The sequence below is a fragment of the Chrysochloris asiatica genome, unplaced genomic scaffold, assembly GCF_000296735.1.
Source record: "Chrysochloris asiatica unplaced genomic scaffold, ChrAsi1.0 scaffold00337, whole genome shotgun sequence".
NCBI lineage: Eukaryota > Metazoa > Chordata > Mammalia > Afrosoricida > Chrysochloridae > Chrysochloris > Chrysochloris asiatica.
The window spans coordinates 525,062-544,515 of NW_006408855.1; the positions used below are offsets into that span (position 1 = coordinate 525,062).

The 19,454-nt window shown below is 36.4% G+C and overlaps 1 protein-coding gene across 5 annotated transcripts in view; it reads right to left on the reverse strand.

The window, feature by feature from the left end:
• RBM39 (RNA binding motif protein 39) overlaps nucleotides 1-15,597 on the reverse strand; it is a 31,184-nt gene extending 15,587 nt beyond the window's left edge. For 2 of the 5 annotated variants that reach the window (XM_006875712.1, XM_006875711.1), the window contains exons 1-9: nucleotides 15,222-15,597; nucleotides 14,519-14,582; nucleotides 12,677-12,726; nucleotides 8,264-8,458; nucleotides 4,453-4,518; nucleotides 4,299-4,352; nucleotides 2,698-2,815; nucleotides 2,051-2,203; nucleotides 800-937 (exon numbers count right to left, since the gene is read on the reverse strand). In XM_006875712.1, coding sequence (XP_006875774.1) covers nucleotides 800-937; nucleotides 2,051-2,203; nucleotides 2,698-2,815; nucleotides 4,299-4,352; nucleotides 4,453-4,518; nucleotides 8,264-8,458; nucleotides 12,677-12,726; nucleotides 14,519-14,569 — 825 coding nt within the window. In that variant the 5' untranslated portion in view covers nucleotides 14,570-14,582; nucleotides 15,222-15,597. Of the gene's footprint in view, nucleotides 1-799; nucleotides 938-2,050; nucleotides 2,204-2,697; nucleotides 2,816-4,298; nucleotides 4,353-4,452; nucleotides 4,519-8,263; nucleotides 8,459-12,672; nucleotides 12,727-14,219; nucleotides 14,293-14,518; nucleotides 14,583-15,221 lie in introns of all 5 variants that reach the window. The other 3 variants (XM_006875715.1, XM_006875713.1, XM_006875714.1) reach the window with 2 other exon arrangements.
• Nucleotides 15,598-19,454: the final 3,857 nt, after the last annotated feature.

A 19,454-nucleotide genomic window follows, 5' to 3' on the forward strand; every position in this document is an offset into this window, starting at 1 on the left:
ACAATCAGTTCTGACCCATAGCAACCCTGTATAGGGTTTTCTGAGAAGCAGCTGGTATGCTGACCCCCCAACCTTGTGATTCAAACCAACTTTGCAGTCCAGCACACTGACCCACATGCCATACCAGGATTCCACAAAGATATACAATCCTATAACTACTATACAAGGGTCAATATGAGTTGGAATCATCTTGATGGCCCATTAAGAACACCAGATAAATTAGAAAATGGATACAGCAACCAAAACTGACACTGGATGTGTTGATGCAACATCACTATGAATACACTAAATTCCCTGAACTGTATACTTTAATAGAGTGAATTATAGTTTATGAACTTTTATCTCACATATCCAATAAGAGCCAATTTAAAAGTCTCCAAAAAAGGTTTAATTCAAACAGACTTTTTTGTCGATATTCAAATTTTTAATTTTTATTGTGGTAAAATAATTAATTGCAATCATTATATATTTTACCACCAGCACTATAGTAACACTGTTAATAGTAGTGTCTACAATATCTAAATGGTTGGTGGTTATGTGCCGTGGAGTCAGTTCCGACTCACAGCAACCCTGTAAAGGGTTTTCCAAGGCTGTAAATCTTTACAGGAGCAGAAAGCCTCATCTTTCTCCCGCAGAACAGCTGGTAGTTTTAACTGCTGACCTTAAAGTTCACAGCCTAATTCGTAACCACTACGCTAAAGAGCCTCAGAAATAAGACAAATCAGATACACAGAAAAAGAATGATAGTTATAGCATAATCAAAAACCTTTTAATTATTTATTAAAAAGTTTGAACTCACTCTTCCAAAAGGCTCAAAGATCCCCCGAAGCATATCTTCAGTTATGTTAAAGTGTAATGAGCCCACATAAAGTCTCATAGGTCCAGCACTGCCCTTTTGTAGATTGTTTGCCATTGCTGCAGCTCTGTTTTTTTCTGCCTACAATCAAAATAGACCAGTTACACATCACACAGCATAATTCAAGGAAAAAAGATAGTATCCATTATACAACATTACGCCATTAATGAATTCAGGTATTCAAGATACTAAATGTGTGAGGGGGAAAAAAGTGCTTCATAAAACTTTGTATTTAATGCTCATTAGTAGTGTTGTTCAAAGCAGGACACTGACATGCCAAACATCAACCATCATTCACAAACTTATCAATTTGAGAATTAAAAAGACTGCTAATCACAAGATTGCTAGTTCACGTTCATAAGCCGCTCCTCAGAAACCCTCTACAGGGTTGCTATGAGTCTGAACTTAATGGATAATACTTAATAATATGCCTTTATATAAATCAAGCTATATACATCTAACCAAGCCATTCAGTTTAGCGGTCCTTTTTACTATAAACCCATCTCAATGAAGTTAACAGCACTCAATTTATATTCTAACACAAACTCTTTTTCTAGTTACCAACTGAGGCACATGGAGTAATACTTGCCAGCATGTTAGAAGACAAAAATTTAAAAACCTCATTTGATCCTCAGTTTTTGCTCATTCTAATATACACATTATTAAGTCTGTCCCCCATTATCCTGAGCTAAGCAATGAGTAATTCTGTTTATTTAAGAAGAGGTTTACACAGGGGGTTTCAAAGACAGTAGCAGTTGAGCATGTTAACTGCTTGTACCATCCAGGGAACTACATTAAAGTTTAACTATGTTAAAGTTTAACCTATTATTATTTTCACTTTGAAATGGCAATATATACTCAGATCTAGCATAAAAAAGCTTGTGTACTTTAAAGAAGTTTGATGATGTAAGAAAACTATTTAGGAGTTATTAAACATTTATTTCAGTGACTCGAAAGTTAAGTCATTTATACTCTCCATTTAAAAGACTCGTGACAGAAATTACTAAATATTTCTTAATATAAATGAGTACTAAACGAGAGAATCATAAAATACAATAACCAAGGAAATGCAAAAAAATTTTTTTAACTTGCACCAAAGATAAAAGTGATGACTATACTTAAGATACTACACCCATCAACAAGAGGTCACCAACATTTTCAATGATGAAATCTTTAAATAACTAAAAAATTTACCTGTGATGCTTGTACTATGATTGGCACTCCTAAAACACGCTGCCCAGTTAATCCTATGGCTAGAGGCACTGAGCTAACATCGACAAACTCCACATAAGCAATTCCTTTGGAACGTCTTGAATTTCTATCAGAAATCATCCTTACATCTCGAACCTAAAAGGAAAAGAGAAAAAAAAGACTCTCATTTCTTAAAACTATCTAAATTATTTTAGATGCAATTTCAAAAAAGCAATTAAATTAAAAGGCACATTAATCCGAACTACCATAATGATTATTATGCCTTGTTGAGCATCAATAATGTACTTTATTTCATAGAATGATATATATTTGAACTAAAAATCTCTCATGTAGTAGTTTTTGGAAAGCACATTAATGGTGCTGTAAAATGTCGTTTTTTAATTTAAGCAAAGAAAATTCGAGGCCTACTCATTTTTTACAATGAATCTGCTGTACACATTTGTTAACTCTAACACTATTAACTTCAGATATATAAAATACAAAAGCTACCAAAAACAAATTCCATATATAAATTATGTTATGAAAGAAAAATAAGTTAGTGTTTTGCTATCTTTCCATTTTTATCTACCTTGCTGATAATTAAAAATGTTGTACACAGTAATCACTTTTCTGTTTTCCTTAAAGATTACCTTTCCTACTGTAGAGAAAAACTCTTCCAAATCCCGTGGTCGAATTCTTGCTGCCAGCTGCATGCAGAAAACAGTCCGTGCATCTCTTTCCTCAGGAGTTAAATTATCAATAGGTTCCCTGTAAAAGTGTATTCAAAATTAATGTTGTAACTTATTACCAAGCCTATCTTTATAAAGATTTGTACAAACATAAATTAAATACAGTATTATCATGAATAAATTTTTACTAAATGTTTCTAACAAACGTATTCTCCACATTAACAGAACCAAAAAAAGTCTGTTATCCCTAAAATATTAACCTCTCTAAAATAAAAAAGATTCATTCAAAGTCAAACATTTTGGTCATATAAAATAAAGCCTAAGTCCTTGTGTGGGGTAATGCACTAGGTTTGCAAGGTCATTTTGAACCACAAGGTCAGCGGTTCAAATTTAAGAGCCACTCCTTAGAAACCCCATACACGGTTACTGTGAGTTAGAAACAATTCCACAGCACTTAACTACAACCACACATTCTGGAGACCTGGTATGGTGCTGTATTTATCATTTTAAAAAAAGTATAAGGTCCAGGGTTAAACCCACCAGCTATTCCTTGGAAATCTTACACAGGGTTCCCTAGAAATCAAAACCACCACTGTCCTTGTCAGGCAAGAATCGATAGAATAGGTGATCAATCACTATATACCTGGGATGCTTCCCGATCTAAAACAAAACTGTAATTCCTTAAAATGAAATTAAGACTAAACATGCTATTATGGTTAATATATTATTTATATAGATAATAAAGGAGCTCTGGTAGCATAGTGGTTACGAATTGGACTGTGAACCTCAAGGTTAGCAATTCAAAACTACCAGATGTTCCAAGGGAGAAAGATGAGGCTTTCTGCTCCTGTACAGATTTACAGCCTCGTAAACCCTGTACAGGGTCGCTGTGAGTCGGAACCGACTCCATGGCACATAACAACAGCAGTGTATTTTATTTAAAAGCAAGAAAATTCTGACAAACATTCAAAATCAAGTTAATGTTCTAGGAATGGTCTTTTTTTTTTTTTTAAAGGAAAGAAACAAATGGTAAAAATTCTTTCTTATATGAGGCTAATTCAAGTAATAATTCAAATATATTAGTGCTAAGCTATAGGATAAGCATGGGACCACAATGTCAGTTTGAGGTGCAAGGCCAGCAGTTCAAACCCAACAGCAGCTCAACCACACTTAATAAAAATCTTAACTGGAGCAGATTGTTAAATCTTTTCTAAGAGCAGCTGTTAGCAGAGAAAAGCATTTAACCACTGTGCTACCAGCGCTCTTATTAAGGGCTGTTGAGTCTATTCTAACTCATAGCAACCCTGTATACGGTTTCTAAGGAGCAGCTATGGGTTTGAAGAACCACCAACCTCATAGTTAGCAGTCAAGTGCTTATCCTACAGTGCCAACCAGGCTTCCAATGATTTATATAATTACTAACAAAAAGAGTTAAACATAAAGGAGAAATAAGAAAGCAAGATTCATTAGGATTCAAAATGTTATACGGTCCAAACTACTTTGATTTACTTTAGAAATTACAAAAGCTAACTGTAAAGAAAAGATAAAAGGGCAATACCTACCTCACAGGGCTCTTGTCTTTTCTGAATGGACTTTTGCTACGGGAACGTCTTCTGCTGCAAGTTAGAAAAAAATGTTTCAGAAGTTATCCAAACAAGTACATCGCATTTATTTGTTGAAAATAAATTTAAATAATTCAGAAGGATGTTTAAAAACCTTAATTTGATGCTATGAGGCAACCCAATCTTTCCTCGGATGGCACTGTTAAATTTTGGTCCGGAACTAAAAAGGAAACACAAAATTACACTAGTTAGAGATTTCTGGTTTTGCTAAGACACATTCACACACTCCCAACAACTTTAACATTTTTTAGGTGGCACATGTTTTCCATTTCAATAGGTGGCACTAAACTTTTATAACATACTGTGTCCCAGGCATGTAGTCCTATTGTGGCGCAGTGGGCAGTTCTTCTGGACTGCAGTCAGTTTGAACCACAAGATGCTGGTTCAAGCTCACCAGCTGCTCCTTGGAAATCCAATACAGTGGCTAGGTGTTGGAACCAACCTGACTGCACTTAGCATCCCAGGCATGCTGCCATTGTATTTATCCATCTTGGACCCCTGAGCTGCCAAGGCCAAAAGTTTTTAAAAAATGTTTAAATCTGAAAATACTCCCAACTCAAGTTCAATCGTTGTTGTTGTTGTTAAGTGCCATCGAGTCGATTCCAACCTATAGCGACCTTGTATAGGGATTCCAAGGAGCAGCTGGTGAGGTTGAACCACTGAACTTGCAGTTCCAAAGACCTTGCAGTCTGACACATTAGCCCACAGCGCCACACCAGGACTCCAATTTCAGTCTAGTTTTTTTAAGTACACATATGTGAGTATTTTCTGAATTAAAAAAAAAAAGAAATGAATGGAAAATTTCCCTTTTAAGATTAATGTCCCAAATCTCACACCAGGATTAACAACTTGGTGTGTATCCCAGCAGTTCATTTTCCAAAAAGATGTGCATATATACATAAACAAGGAGCACCGGTGCACAGTGGGTTTAAGTACTAAACTGCTAATGGGTTCACACCACTTGAGTCAGAATCAACTCAATTGGAAGAGGTAAACATCCAGAAGTACAGATAACCCTGATTTTTTGTTTTAGAGACATAATTCTTCCCATTTTCATGAAACTTTGAATTTTCTGTTATTAAATCTTGAGACTACATAACAGCAAATTTAACATTATAGCTTCAATTCTTTGTGTTAAAGTATTCCATGTAAAGATGTGGGGACAATTCAAATTCTTTTTAAAAAATTTTTTGAGGATTAAAGTTAGTAGCTACAAGAGCATTTTCAAAGCAAATCATGTAACTCTTCTGCAAGACACCTTTAATAGTTTTGTGCTTTTTTTTATTTTTGAAGCACAGAGTAAGTTTAAAGAACAAGACAGATGTCCCTTAGTGTTCAGCCTATCCTATTCCACAAGAACAAAACGAAAATAAATGGCAAACAAAACATTCAAGCAGCTCCACATAGTTACTTTAAGACAGATCCTTTGCAGTTCTTAACAAAGAATATACATACTACAACAGAACACCAAATAAGCTTATTTATCACCCTTTTCCCCGGTTTTCAAATAACACCAGACCTGGATCATAGAAACATAAATTTCAGGTTTCCCTTACTCAACAAAGGTAGCATTATTCTGAACTCATTAATTTCCGGGCCCCTATTAAGTACATAAGAGCTCTGGTAGTGTAGTGGTTACGAATCAGGCTGTTAATCTCAGTCAGCAGTTCGAAACTACCAGCTGTTCCATGGGAGAAAGATGGGGGTTTCTGCTCCTGCAAACATATACAGCCTCGGAAACCCTGTACAGGGTTGCTATGAGTTGGAACCAAGTCCATGGCACATAACAACAATTAAGTACATAGTGGTTACGAATTGGGCTGCGAACCTCAGGGTCAGCAGTTTGAAACTACCAGCTGTTTCATGGGAGAAAGATGAGGCTTTCTGCTCCCATAAAGATTTATAGCCTCGGAAACCCTGGCAGGGTCGCTATGAGTCAGAACCAACTCCACGGCACATGACAACAAATTAAGTGTATTCTGATTTAAAAGATTTAACAGAATATCGTTTTAAGAATGTTATAAATCATGTAAATTTGACAGCAAGCCAATTATTTTCTAAATTCAGAATGGAAATAACATTGTGGTTCTTTTCATCTCTAAAAGTTTATGAAACAACAATGGTTCAAGCTCACCAGCTGCTCCTCAGAAACATTATACAGGGTCGCGATGAGTCGGAACCGACTTGATGGCACTTTAACAACAAGAGGAACCTAGAACACTTAGTAGTTCAACCCTTTTTTAAAAAAAAATTAGGTTCAGAATTCATAAATGTTACCAACTCCTAATGGCTGTTAATACCAAAATATTTAATAAAAGTATTCTAATTATTTTATTTATAATCATTTCTTATCCAATCATTGATAGTTTGACAGTCAACTGTTTCTTCCCCCTTAAAAGAAATGAGGTATGCAGGGTATACCCTTTGGTTGGTTGATGATGAATGGAGGGGTTGTCACCATAGCAATGAAACGATGTATGATAGGATAATGTAAAACTAATGTTCTCCCATGTGAACTATGCACATTAATTCACTAAACATTAAAAAAAAAAAAAAAAAGGAAAGAAATGAGGTAACAAAAGCTCAGAAGGTCAAATAACCTGTTACAGTGCCTCTGATTCAGATCTGGTATGTCTTTAATTCCTGATTTTTAAACCTCTCATGTTTAAGATTAGAAATGTTCATTTCAATGTATCCCAATATACATAAGAGGAGATCATAAAAACACATTTGCTGTTAAGTGCCCTGTAAAGGGTTTTTGAGAAATGGCTGATAAGTTTGAATCACCAATCTTGCAGTTCAAACCAACCTTATGGTCCAGTACATTATACTTCAATACACCAGGACTCCATAAAAACTTAGAATTGCTACATTCAACACTTGTTTGTAAACAAGCTCTTTCCAAGTTACTAATTACTGAGTTCTTTATGACTAAATTAACTTACTTTATTCTATCTAGTTTTCAAATCATTTAGATAACTACATTAAAATTTCCATATTGAATTTTTCAATGTACTTTTGATTACTATATATATTACTACTGAAGAAGTTGAATGTGTGAAGAGAAAACTATCATCAAGGTTATAAAACATATGGATAAAAGGTCTGTCATTTCAGGTGCAATAGATACAAACACAGTATCTGACGACTATTCATTTCAACATAGTATCTATTTGATCTTTTAAAACTTAATTAAAATAATGGAGAAACAGAGCAATGGAGGGCTCTAGAATCGTGTGCTGGCGGTTAGGAGGCATGCGTACAGAATGTGCCCTTTGATTGTTTCAATGATCATATATTTATATATTCCTGAGTGTTTTTGTGTACATCCCCCACCCCTCAAAAAAAAAAAAAATAGAGGGAATAGAAGCAAATACTGTTGAATGATGATGCACTTTTCAAAGCAATGAAATAATGTGTGTAAACCGATGTTTTCCCATGTAAACTATCACTCAATTCACAATAAAACCTTTAAGAGAAAAAAAAAAGTTTATTAAAGTATGGATGTATTCACTAAAAAATGTTAAGGCTCACATTTACCATCTCAATGTTTGGCACAGTATTATATCCTTTTTTAAATAAAAAAAATTTAAACTAGTATAAAATTCAAGCATTTTTAGGTGTAATAAAAACAAAGTATTTGACACTATATTATGTCCTTTTAAAAAAAAAAAAAATTTGAACTAGTATAAAAAAAAAAATCAACCATTTTTAGGTGTAGTAAAAACCATAAACTTCAGCTAAATTTGCATTTTAGTTAAGTATTTCCAAAGCCAAGACCTTAACCCCTTTTAACCAAATATACTGAAATGTAATGCTTTACACAATTCAAATCACTCAGGTGAGTTGATATTTGGATAACTATAGAATGAACCTCAAATCAAAATCATCATTATTTTACATACTAAGGACTTCTGTAGCGGCCTCTGAATCTGCGATCTCGACTTCTTGAGCGACTCCGTCTCCTTTCTTTGCTTCTACTTCGCTTCCTTTCACGGCTTTTGCTCTTTTTCCTTTCTCTATCTCTACTTCGTTTCCGCTCCTTACTTTTGCTTCTCTTTCGTTCATGACTACGACTTCTGCTCTTGCTTTTTTTCCTCCTGAGAAGAAAAAAATCATTGTTTTGCTAGTTTTAGAATCCATTAAGATTTACTTTTCCTTTTGTGCTCATTAGAAATTTTTAAAAAGTCGTTTTGTAAAGCCTGACATTTCACTATCACATAATGGTAAATAATCATATTTAAGATTCCTAGATAATCAACACCCAACCTTAGCATTTACTATAGGAAATCAGCAATCAGTAGACAAGAAAGTATTTTAGAGATTCCATCCACTAAGAGTAGGGAGGGGCTGCAACAATCTCCTGGGAGTCAGCTGCAACTTTAATAAGGAGCAGGATTTGTCTGCAGGTATAGATCAAAACCAACTTTTACATAAAAATTTTAATCAGTAACAGCCAACAAGTATTACATAACCAACAAGAAAAAAATGAAATCATTAACACTAAAAAGTACTCATATTTAAGTACTAGTTCCCATGTTTTTAAGTATACTATTGTTCGTTATGTAAACCAATTTTATAAATACAGGACTATTTCAAACTTTCAAAGGGCCATCTAATCTAATCATCAACATTTTGGTCTTGCAAAAGCAAAATTGCAAATAATGGCAAAGGACACTGAGAATATAAAATGCATTTTGAGAATTCCCAGACCTTAACACCAGAAAATGGAGTATTCCATCTTTGAACCAGTTTATACAAGCCTGTGTGGGATGTAATCAAAAACAAATATCTACACCTTTATTAATCTTTATAAAACCTTAAAATCTGAAACATAAAAAAAAAGCCAGTCATCTTTCTATTCATATCTATATTCTTTCCTGTATAACACCCACTTAATTCATAATTAAATATTACAGTATGTGCTTCTACATTACCACCCTTCTTTGAGAGGTGCCTTCAGATATCTCATAATAAACTGAAACACATTTCAAAACAAATTTATGTCACTAAAATGTCCATTTGTAGTGGCTGAAAGATTATGAAACATTTCAACAACACTACATCATTATTTGGAAGTTTAATTAAACTATTTAGTCCTTATCAAGAACAAATGAAGTCTGCCTCAGAGAACCTGTAAGTAGGTCATCTTAGAGCGCATTGAAAATAGAAAATGAAGACACCCACCTTCTGGAATCTTGAAACCCACACTCCAATCACAAGGAGATGTAGAGCTTTCCAAGGAGGCAGAAACTTTGTCTAAAATTTCAAGATAATCCACCTGACTGTCAGAAATTTATATGCTAAGTAGCACATGACAGAAAATTAGGCTACACTCATCATTAATATAGAAATCCTCAAATCAATGCCCAGAAGGGCAACAGATAACATTTTAACTTTGCCACCTGAAAAACCTGACACTATCTCCAAGTCTAAGGAACTAAAACAAAGCATCAATTAGGGAAAATGTAAAAAGTTACTCCATCCCCGACAAAGAAAGATGGATTGGTTTTTAGCCTACTGATAAATGGCCCATAGTAGGGATGCAGCCAACCGCCCTATTTACCAAAATCTTAACTGGCCCTGAAACTTATTCTGCAAAAGTAAATGATTTTAACAATTGTTTACCAATTTAATGTGAGGTCTTCCTAGGACTTTTTATAAATTGAATCCCATCCACATCTGAAGGCAACCCCAGCAAGGTCAAAAGATAACTTGGCTACAACAGCATACTAAACATTCAAAAATACAGTCCTTTGCATAAAAAAAAAAAAACCGATAAACTTAAAAGATTCAAGAAACCAATATACTTCTCTATAACAAAGTCCAGTTTCAAAGAACACATAATAGCTTAACTAAAGAAAAGTTATCAAAATAAACACTAATAGTCAAATCCTGTTACAACTTAAAAGGGACTTTCCAAAGTCTTTAGTGGCAGTGGAATTTTGTACTGAACATCATGAAGTAAATGGTCCACTGGGCTGGGCCTTTGGACTTTTTGGTTATATGGCCTCTGCTGTAAAGGTGTTTTGCTATAACTGGATTTGACCTCTTCCATGTAAGAAGATCTAAATTTTAAATGCAAAGCATTCTGGAAAATAAGAAAAAAATAGAAAAGTCATTCATTCCAAAATTTATAGAAAACCCACACCACAGTAGCCAATATATTTTAACCGATGCCATTTGATGTGATCAAATTTTTTTTGGCTAATTCCCTAAAAAGTTTAACTGAATGCTGGTTTAGCATTTGTAAAACTGGTTATACTAACAAATAATATTCCCTTGAAGGCAAGCCCACATATTTCAAGTTTTGAGGTCTTGCCAAACTCATGGTTATAGCTTTTCAACAGTTGGCTAACTAGCAACCAATGTATTATACTTAGTTTCTTTTACTAGGATACAATCCAGCATATGTATTGAGAATCAGATTAGTATTAAGATAAAAAACACATATTTACTCCAATTATAGCCCACTCTCAATTTCTCAGAATATGCTACTATAAACTATATGCCAACAATTTAAAGACAATGAAATTTAAAAAAATTAAAACTGCAACATGGCACCTTCAGTTAAAACTTACTTTATACTGAAGACTACAAACATAGGTATACAACATTTTCAGTTGTTTTATAAGTCCTCTATCCTAAGTACAAGTTTTTTCCTAGATAATTTGAAAGATAATTTCCCTTCAGAAAAATTAGTGCAAAGTCTTGCCTGAGCAGGGGAGGTATTTTATGAACTACAATTAGTCTGATAAGATATATTTTCTACATCTTAAATCTTTTAAAAGACTAAAATATAGAAATTTAGTTGGGAGTGCTTAAAAAGAAGCCTATGAACAATTCTATGCAGTCCCTAAGGCTCTTTAAATTTATAGTTGTCACTCATCTAATAGCTTATTACTCAATTTCCTTGTACAATCAGGAAAGCTTAGCAGATTGCATTTAGATGCAGAATGGAAACAAGTATAAAACTGAAGATGTGAGTGGCAAGAAGTAACATTCAAAAATGGCACAACACAAAGCCTGAGCCCAAAGGTATACGTTTCCTTTTAACTAAAGAATTGCCATTAGATAATATGAAACTGTTACTTTATAAAAAGGTCTAAAACCAGATGACATAAATCCTGAAACAACTGGTTGATGGCCTCTGACCACAACTCAAGAAGAAAGCAAAGCTGATCCCAATGTCCACTTGTGACTAAGAAAATAACTGTAAGACTCCCACCCAAGCTTGTGCTAGAATAAAAGACATTTCCAAAAAATTCCTTCGTTTTTATTATTTGTGTTTATTATTAAGTTTTATGGAAAATTTTAAAATATTTATTCAACTATCCCTGAATAATCCAACACAATTTTCTTATCCATTGTACCAAATTTTATAAACCTACCTAACACAGTTGTGTGGATGCATGAAGCAGTTTATTTTTAAGCATTTGGAGCTCTAACCAAAAAGAACCACCAAGTTGCTATTTTAACATCATTTTTCATTATGGAGTCATGAACATGACAAAATGTTTTAATATGACATTACAAACACACACTAATAACACAATTTACTACTTATACCATGATCACATGAAATAATCATTATCTTAGAATAGAAAGGAAACTTTCAATAATTTGATCCAACCATATAAAGTTAACCTGGCTTAAAATGTGTAATATCTGTTATATATTGTATTCTGTATTATAGTGAAGATTTCATATTTTGGGTTACTCAACTAATCCAAATAAATTGCACAAGCATTTATAATTTTTTTAACTTTCCTCAAAAGTAGTTTAAAAGGCCTTAAGACAATGAAAGCCACGTAACAATGTTCTGAAACATTGCTACAAAAAGGCCTTTAATCAGTAAGGAGCAAAAATGACTCAACTCTGGCTCCTTTAGAGCACACTGCTTTCACTGGCTCACTTGTATCTCTTCTAACTTTTCTTATCCCTTTTAATTTTAAGTTCAACATATTTCATAGTTTTATTAATAAATAACACCTTCAAATATTTGAGCCAAAGTTGAAAACATAAGACAAGCTCGAATACAGGAACTCTTAGCAAGACTGTCATGGATGCACTTGGAGGAAATGTCTCCAAAAAGTCCCAAACCAAGTCCTAACATCTAGGGAAAGAGCTCTTAACGTTTTATCCTCAAAGAACTTCTTGTTGCAAAAGGTAAAGAACTACTCTTCTAAAAGAGGCAAAACAAAAAAGTTTCAGAAGAACCAGATAGTTTGATGCTTTAGGCACAGAAGCAGAACATAAATTTCAGACACAGAAAGTTCATTTCCCCACCCACCCATGGCCCATTATTAAAAACTTACTTTTTGCTACGTTCTTCATGGCCGTTAGCACTGCTCAACTTGTTCTCATCCTAAGCAGGGTTGATAGAAGAACATCATGAGGACGAAGTGGAAACATTTCAAGTTGTCAAAGGGTAAAGGGAATAGGAATAAGAAAATACAAAACAATTTTAAAACTAGTTACTTATTTATAATTTGACATGGAAGGCTATAAAAAAATTTAGATGGGTATGTGTTTAACCACTTTGTGGCTTACAGTTAAATCATCAAAATACAAATTTAAAAAGTTCTTCATATTAACATGTTTAATTTTATTTTCTTATATATTTTAGGTATTAAGTTATCCAGATTTACATTGTTGAAGTGGTTAAAATAAAATTTCTATAAAACATGAATGAAGTCCTGTTTGAGTTTTATTCCATGTGCTATGGTCCCTTTGGTCAGTACCATGGTTCTATTTCTGCCTAAGCCCCATGTGGCCATGCTAGCAGCCAGCCACTATCGATTTCCTGTGACGGATGCCATTCCTGAGATCTTCGCCCATTTCCGTTGGAGGGTTGGGACTGTAAGAGCTTGATGCCACCTCTGTCACACATCTCGCCCTGAAGCAAACAGGGATTCACACTGCTTTAGTAATGTTGACTCCCAAGAACCCAAGAAAGTTAATTAATAATCCACCAGTCCAGCCTAAACATTTCCTATTTCCATACCTGTTTACACGGAATTACATCCATGATAAACTAAGAAACAAGAATCTTAACATTAAAATAGAATAGCTCTTCAAGAGTCTAAGGCATTACAAAAACTATGTAAACTAAAGCTACCAAGAATTCATCCAAATTGGTACACCACATGGTCGTGCTATACACTCCAAAACAAATGTATTATTTTTAAAAAGGTTTAGTACAATGTTTATTTTTAAAGTTTAATTACATCAGCAACAAGAGTATATATATATATATAACTAACTACAAAGCTTATAGTTTGTGAAACCAGTGATAATGCATGCATACTGCTATTTTCACCACCAAATGGTGAAAGAATGAAGAGTTTAGTTTTATTGCTAAACTGACATGGGTCAAAGACTAAAAATTCGCCAATATAATTCCTTTGTAGATTTTAGTGTGAAATATTATGGCAGGACGTAATAAAAAAAATAAAATATAGAGAACAGTAAAACAGTCATTAAGTGACTCTACACTGTGATACTGCCTCTTCTGATTGTTTTTTTTTTGCAAAAAAATTGAATTCAGGGATCCAAGAATTTAAGTAATTTTTAACTCAGCAGATTGCCACCTGCCTGTTTTTAAGAGTTACTATCACCAGTCTTACATTAAAAAAAAAAAAAAAAAGTTCAAATCTCACCCATTTCTTCTGTTAAGAGTTATCGTATTTAAATATTTACTCGCAGCAGACTGGTTATGCTTTGTTATTCTTGGACCCCTGCTATTTTCCCAAACCACTACATTCACCTTTTTGCTATACCAAACTGGAGCTGGTAATTCTTAGTTGTGTCATTTTACCTAGGGGACCACGGTACAGCGATAAGTCACTCAATTACTACCTTATGATTGACAGTTCACACTGGAATCAAAGGTGAATTCATGGGAGTAGAGGTGAGATATCGTTAGGCAAGTCTACAAAGAGAGATAGATGGGCATTTATTCATCACGCTGAAGTGAAACTACTGCACAATATTATTACATCAATAGCATATATTTACTTTTGTAAGTTATACGTAATGCATCTCTGATAAGGTAAATCAAGAGGGCTCCGGGGAGGTTAGTTTACATTTCAGCAGTAGTTTCGTGAATATGCTAAATTAAGAAAATATATAAACTTCACCGACATATTTTTTCTCACCTTCTTGTAAGGAGCCTCAAGCATTGCTTCAATATCAATATCGTCTGCCATTTTCTCCAAACGCCTAGGAAAAGAATAAGACATTTTGTGAGTAAATGCGACTCCGTTCTGCTCCGTTTTCCCTTAGCCAACATCCTCCAAAACTCCAGAAAAACCTTGAAGCGACATAGACAAAAGTGACAAGGTGCACTGGGCAGCTTTGGCATATGTAAGTACGTTTAAGACGTCTTACACCGGAGGAACAAAATGAAGACTTCAGCGTTCTAGTAAAAATGCTTACAGTCAACTCCAAAAAACACACACACACACACAAAAAAGCCCGGAGCCTCGAGCGAAAACACTTGACACGGCACCTCTCCGCCCAAAAACCGCGCTGCCATATTAGGGGCAAAGGGAAACTCCCTCGGTTGGGAGGAGTTGTGTGCCAAGGAGGCGTTCGGCTGGCGCCATGTTGGGAGGTCGCGGCAAGCCCGGGTCCCGAAAGAGCAGAACGCCATCTGCCCGATGACCCCTCTCTAGGTTCCATACCACGCTAAAAATCCCGCTTTGACACAAGCGGAAAAGACGGGCGCGGTCGCTGAAATGGGACCGACTTCTCGAAACCATCCCCCTTTGCCCTCCGTCACTAAAGAGTCTGAAGAACGTCCCTTCAGTCCAGAAAATAATCAAACGCTGCTAATGCGGGTCCCCGATGTCCTCTTACCTGTGCGGGCTTTCGGGCGCCTGTGAGGCTTGTATTCAGGAAGGATTGTCTTCTGCTTGTAGCTACTGCTGTCGCGGCCGCCGCTGCTGTAGCTACTGTTAAGCCGCTAGGCCCAGGCCGCGGTTCCGCCCAGCCCGAATTTCGGGCTCCGAGGGCGGCTAAGCCCGAGCGGATCTAAAAAAAAAAAATGGAATTAATTGCGCCCGCGCGGGACAGCAGATCAGCGGCTTTGGCAGCTCAGGATCCTCTCCTGCGACAGCGTCGGCAAGCTCCCTGAAATGGCGGCCGCTGCTTCCTCGTACTCACGTTCACCAATACACATACACACACAAACACACGGGGACGCTCAGAGAACTCAGCACGGGCTCTCGCGAGATTCTTACCGAGTACCAGTCCAGAGCCTCTGAAATATCGCGAGATCTAACTATGCCACCGCGGACCACCCTCCCAGCGACTATGTCCCAATCTCGCGCAATAATTGCGCCACAGACGCTCCCATCCCCCCACACAGAAAAGCGGCCTTTGACTCTCACTCCAGACAGACGTTCAAATCTCGCGATGTATTTAAATCGATAGGGAAAAGGCAGTTGGTGCTCTTCCTGCCAATCTCTTAGGAAAGTTCTCGCTGAGTGGATCTTGGTGGTCTCCGCCCCTTGTGAGGTTTCCATCTCAAAGTCGATCTCCCCATTCTCTTAGCCTTTCGCCAGGTGGTTGTCAAGGTCGCCTTGAGGCTATTAAATCCTCTGACTATAGGATAAAACGACCCTATCAGATTATCCACTTTAGGTGAGCACGAAAGGAAAAGCATATAACAGAGATGGCAAGAAAAGGCAGGACGGGAAGCGGATGAATGGTGTGGAATAAAATTTAGTTTTCCTTGCCTTTTGGAGACTGTAGGCTTGGTGCGGCCTCAACTATTGAGACTCAAAAAAAAGCCTTGGAAGTATGGAGAAAAAGGCGTTATGTCCTGTCGAGTCTGTTCCAAACCATAGCGACCCTGTATAGCGTTTCCAAGGAGCGGCTAGTTAGCTTGAACCGCCGACCTTGCAGTTCAAACCTACTTTGTAGTTCAGCACATTAGCCCACATTGTTGTTAAGTGCCATCGAGTTGATTCCGACCCATACTGACCTACTCAAGGAGTGGCTGTTGTGCTTGAACCTCGTACTTTGCAGTTCAAATCGTCCTTGCATTCCAGGACATTAACCCGCAGCACCACACCAGGACTTCCCAACACCTAGAGACGGTTTAAAATACATTTGGCTCCTTTTGACAATGGATTAGCTTTGTATGTCATTTCCCCCGACCCCCCCCCCCCCCCGACCCCTTTCGAAATAGTAGTCTGGTCTTGATTTATGTCAGGGTTGCTGTTATTTCCAGAAAAATACTCCTTTCTCTCCTAGACTGACTCCCTGATGCCTATAGCATAGAAACTCCCCACTTGTTCTTTGGTCACTATGAAAGAGGAAAAAAAAGATATCATGGGCAATAAAGTTTTTCCTAACAAGTAAAAATGTAAAATAAAATTTTAAAAAGTTGTCTAGAAAGCAAAAAATATATAGAAGTCTGTTAACACTTAAAACTTAATAAATCAAGGACAAAAATTTCTCAGTAGCACTTAACACTATTCCCTAAATTAAAACATTCTTTAAGAGAAAGGTTTTATTATCTCAAATTTGAGGTTGACATACAGGACAATTCAGACACATTCTCAGAGGATCAGGCTTAATTATTGGCCAGAGTTTTTGAACTGGGCCCAACCGAGTTGTCTTGCTGCTAAACTAGCAAGTTTCCTTGAGCCACTGTTGGGCACATTGGGCCTTTTTAAAAAAAAAAAAAATCACTAAGGATGTTAATTCTATTGACCTTGAGCTTAACTCAATGGGAAATTTGTAAAATCTTAAATTTAAAAATGCACTTACTAATGTAATTTTAATATTAATTTTTATGTATATAACCAAAAATTTTTTTCATAAAAATCAGACATGGACATAAAGCCCATTTCATACAGATGGAATTATTTTTGCCCCCATATTACCTAGTTTAAGGAGCTCTGGGATCGTAGTGGTTATGAATGGGTCTGCTAACCTCAAGGTCAGCAGTTCAAAACTACCAGCTGTTCCATGGGAGAAAGATGAGGCTTTCTGTTCCTGTAAAGATGTACAGCCTCGGAAACCCTGTATAGAATCTCTATGAGTCAGAACCAACAACAACTTTATTTAGTTTCAAATTTTAAGCCCTTATCTAATTTTTGTGATTTTTTTTTTTAACTTTTTCTTGATTTGGGTAGATGAAATTCTAATTTCCTCGCCTTGGGTCCATCTAATCCAACATAAATCCATTCCATTTGGCTGACTGAATTTTCTAAATTGTTGCAAATACTTATCTGTATACTGGTTACAATCTCAAGAGCATTTTAGTACCATAGGACTTTGGTCATTTTGTGAAGAAACCGGAACTACATAGTTTCCAGCGACCACTACCAACTACTCTAAAAGGAGTCAGAGTAGAAGGTCCTGAATAGAGTGGGAGAAAATGTGAAACAAAACTTGAAATCATAAAAAAAGACTTCCTAGCCAGGTAGAGTCTAGTGTGGCACTATAGGATAAGCACTTGACTGCAAGGTCAGTTGGAACCACAAGGTCAGAGGTTCAAACTCATCAACTACTCCTCAGAAATCCTTTAGAGGGCTGCTGTAAGCCAGAACTGACTCAAAGGCACTCAACAACAATAGCCAGATAGAGACTGTCTAGTAGAACCCTGAGACAATGGCACTTGGTCACCCTCCCAACTCTGGAACTAAACTTATCCTGAGGCTCAATTTTCAGCAGAGCAAGTCTTTTGAACCTAAGGTCCCTACACTGTGAAGCTCCTAGATCCATAGGAAGATTGATACCAAGAGACATGGAGATCTCCGGGGAATGCTGAAAGGAAACAAGGGCATTTCCCCAGAGCTGTCAAAGAGAGAAAGCCTTCCCTTAGAGCTGGCACTCTGACTTCGGGCTTCTAGAGTCCTAAATTGTAAAGTCACAAATCTTAAATGCATCAATAGATGAGTTTTTATAAAAAGTGCATACAAGTTAGGCAGAGGGCCATAGAAATATCCTGACTTGACAACCAGAGAACTAGACAGACACTTTGCAAATTAGCAGAGTGTTGTTTAAAAACAAAAAACTACTAACCAAAGCAAAAAGAAATGCAAATGAGCATAACATTGCAAAAGAATTGGAATTTAAGCAAATCTAGCAACAGAAGAAGATCCTTCTGACAAGGCATCACAAGATACACCTTGAAAATGATCAGTGGCAAACAAAAGAAGCATCCACCCACAGTAGTTTTCAATGAAAAGCAGGTGATTCCATGATATGAGTGAATGACTCTGTATAACGAATAGCCCAGAAAGACCTAGCATTTCTGAATAGATTTAACTAATTCTTTTTTAGAACTAGAAAATTATAAACATCTCTGAATAACCGGACTCTGTATAGGAACCCTATGGAGTCCTGGTGTGGTGCTGTGGGTTAATGTGCCAGACTGCAAAGCCATTTGAATTGCAAGGTCAGCAGTTCAAGCTCACCAGCTGCTCCTCGCAAACCCTATACAGGGTCGCTATGGGTCGTAATCGACTTGATGACACTTAACAATAACAACAAATATAGGAACCCTGGTATGGTGCTATGGATTAATGTGCTGGACTGCAAGGTAGGTTTGAACCGCAAGGTCAGTGGTTCAAGTTTACCAGCCGCTCCTCGGAAACCCTACACAGGGTCACTGTGGGTCACAAATGAGTCAACCATACTTAACAACAACAACCTCAATATATGGAGTCCTGGTGTGCGCTGGACTACAAGGTTAGTTTGAACTTCAAGGTCAGTAGTTTAAATTCACCAACTGCTCTTCAGGGTCACTATGGGTCGAGACAGACACCATGGCACTTGACATCAACAACCTCAATATATGGAGTCCCATTAACAACCTGCAATATACAGATAATACAACCTTGCTTGCTGAAAGTGAAGAGGACTTAAAACATTTACTGATATAGATCCAAGAACACAGCCTTCGGTATGGATTACATCTCAATGTAAAGAAAACAAAAATCCTCACCACTGGATCAATAAACAACATTCTTATCAAAGGAGAAAAGATTGAAGTTGTCAAGGACTTCATTCTTCTAGGATCAACTATCAACACTCCTGGAAGCAGCAGTCAAGAGATCAAACTACATATTGCAT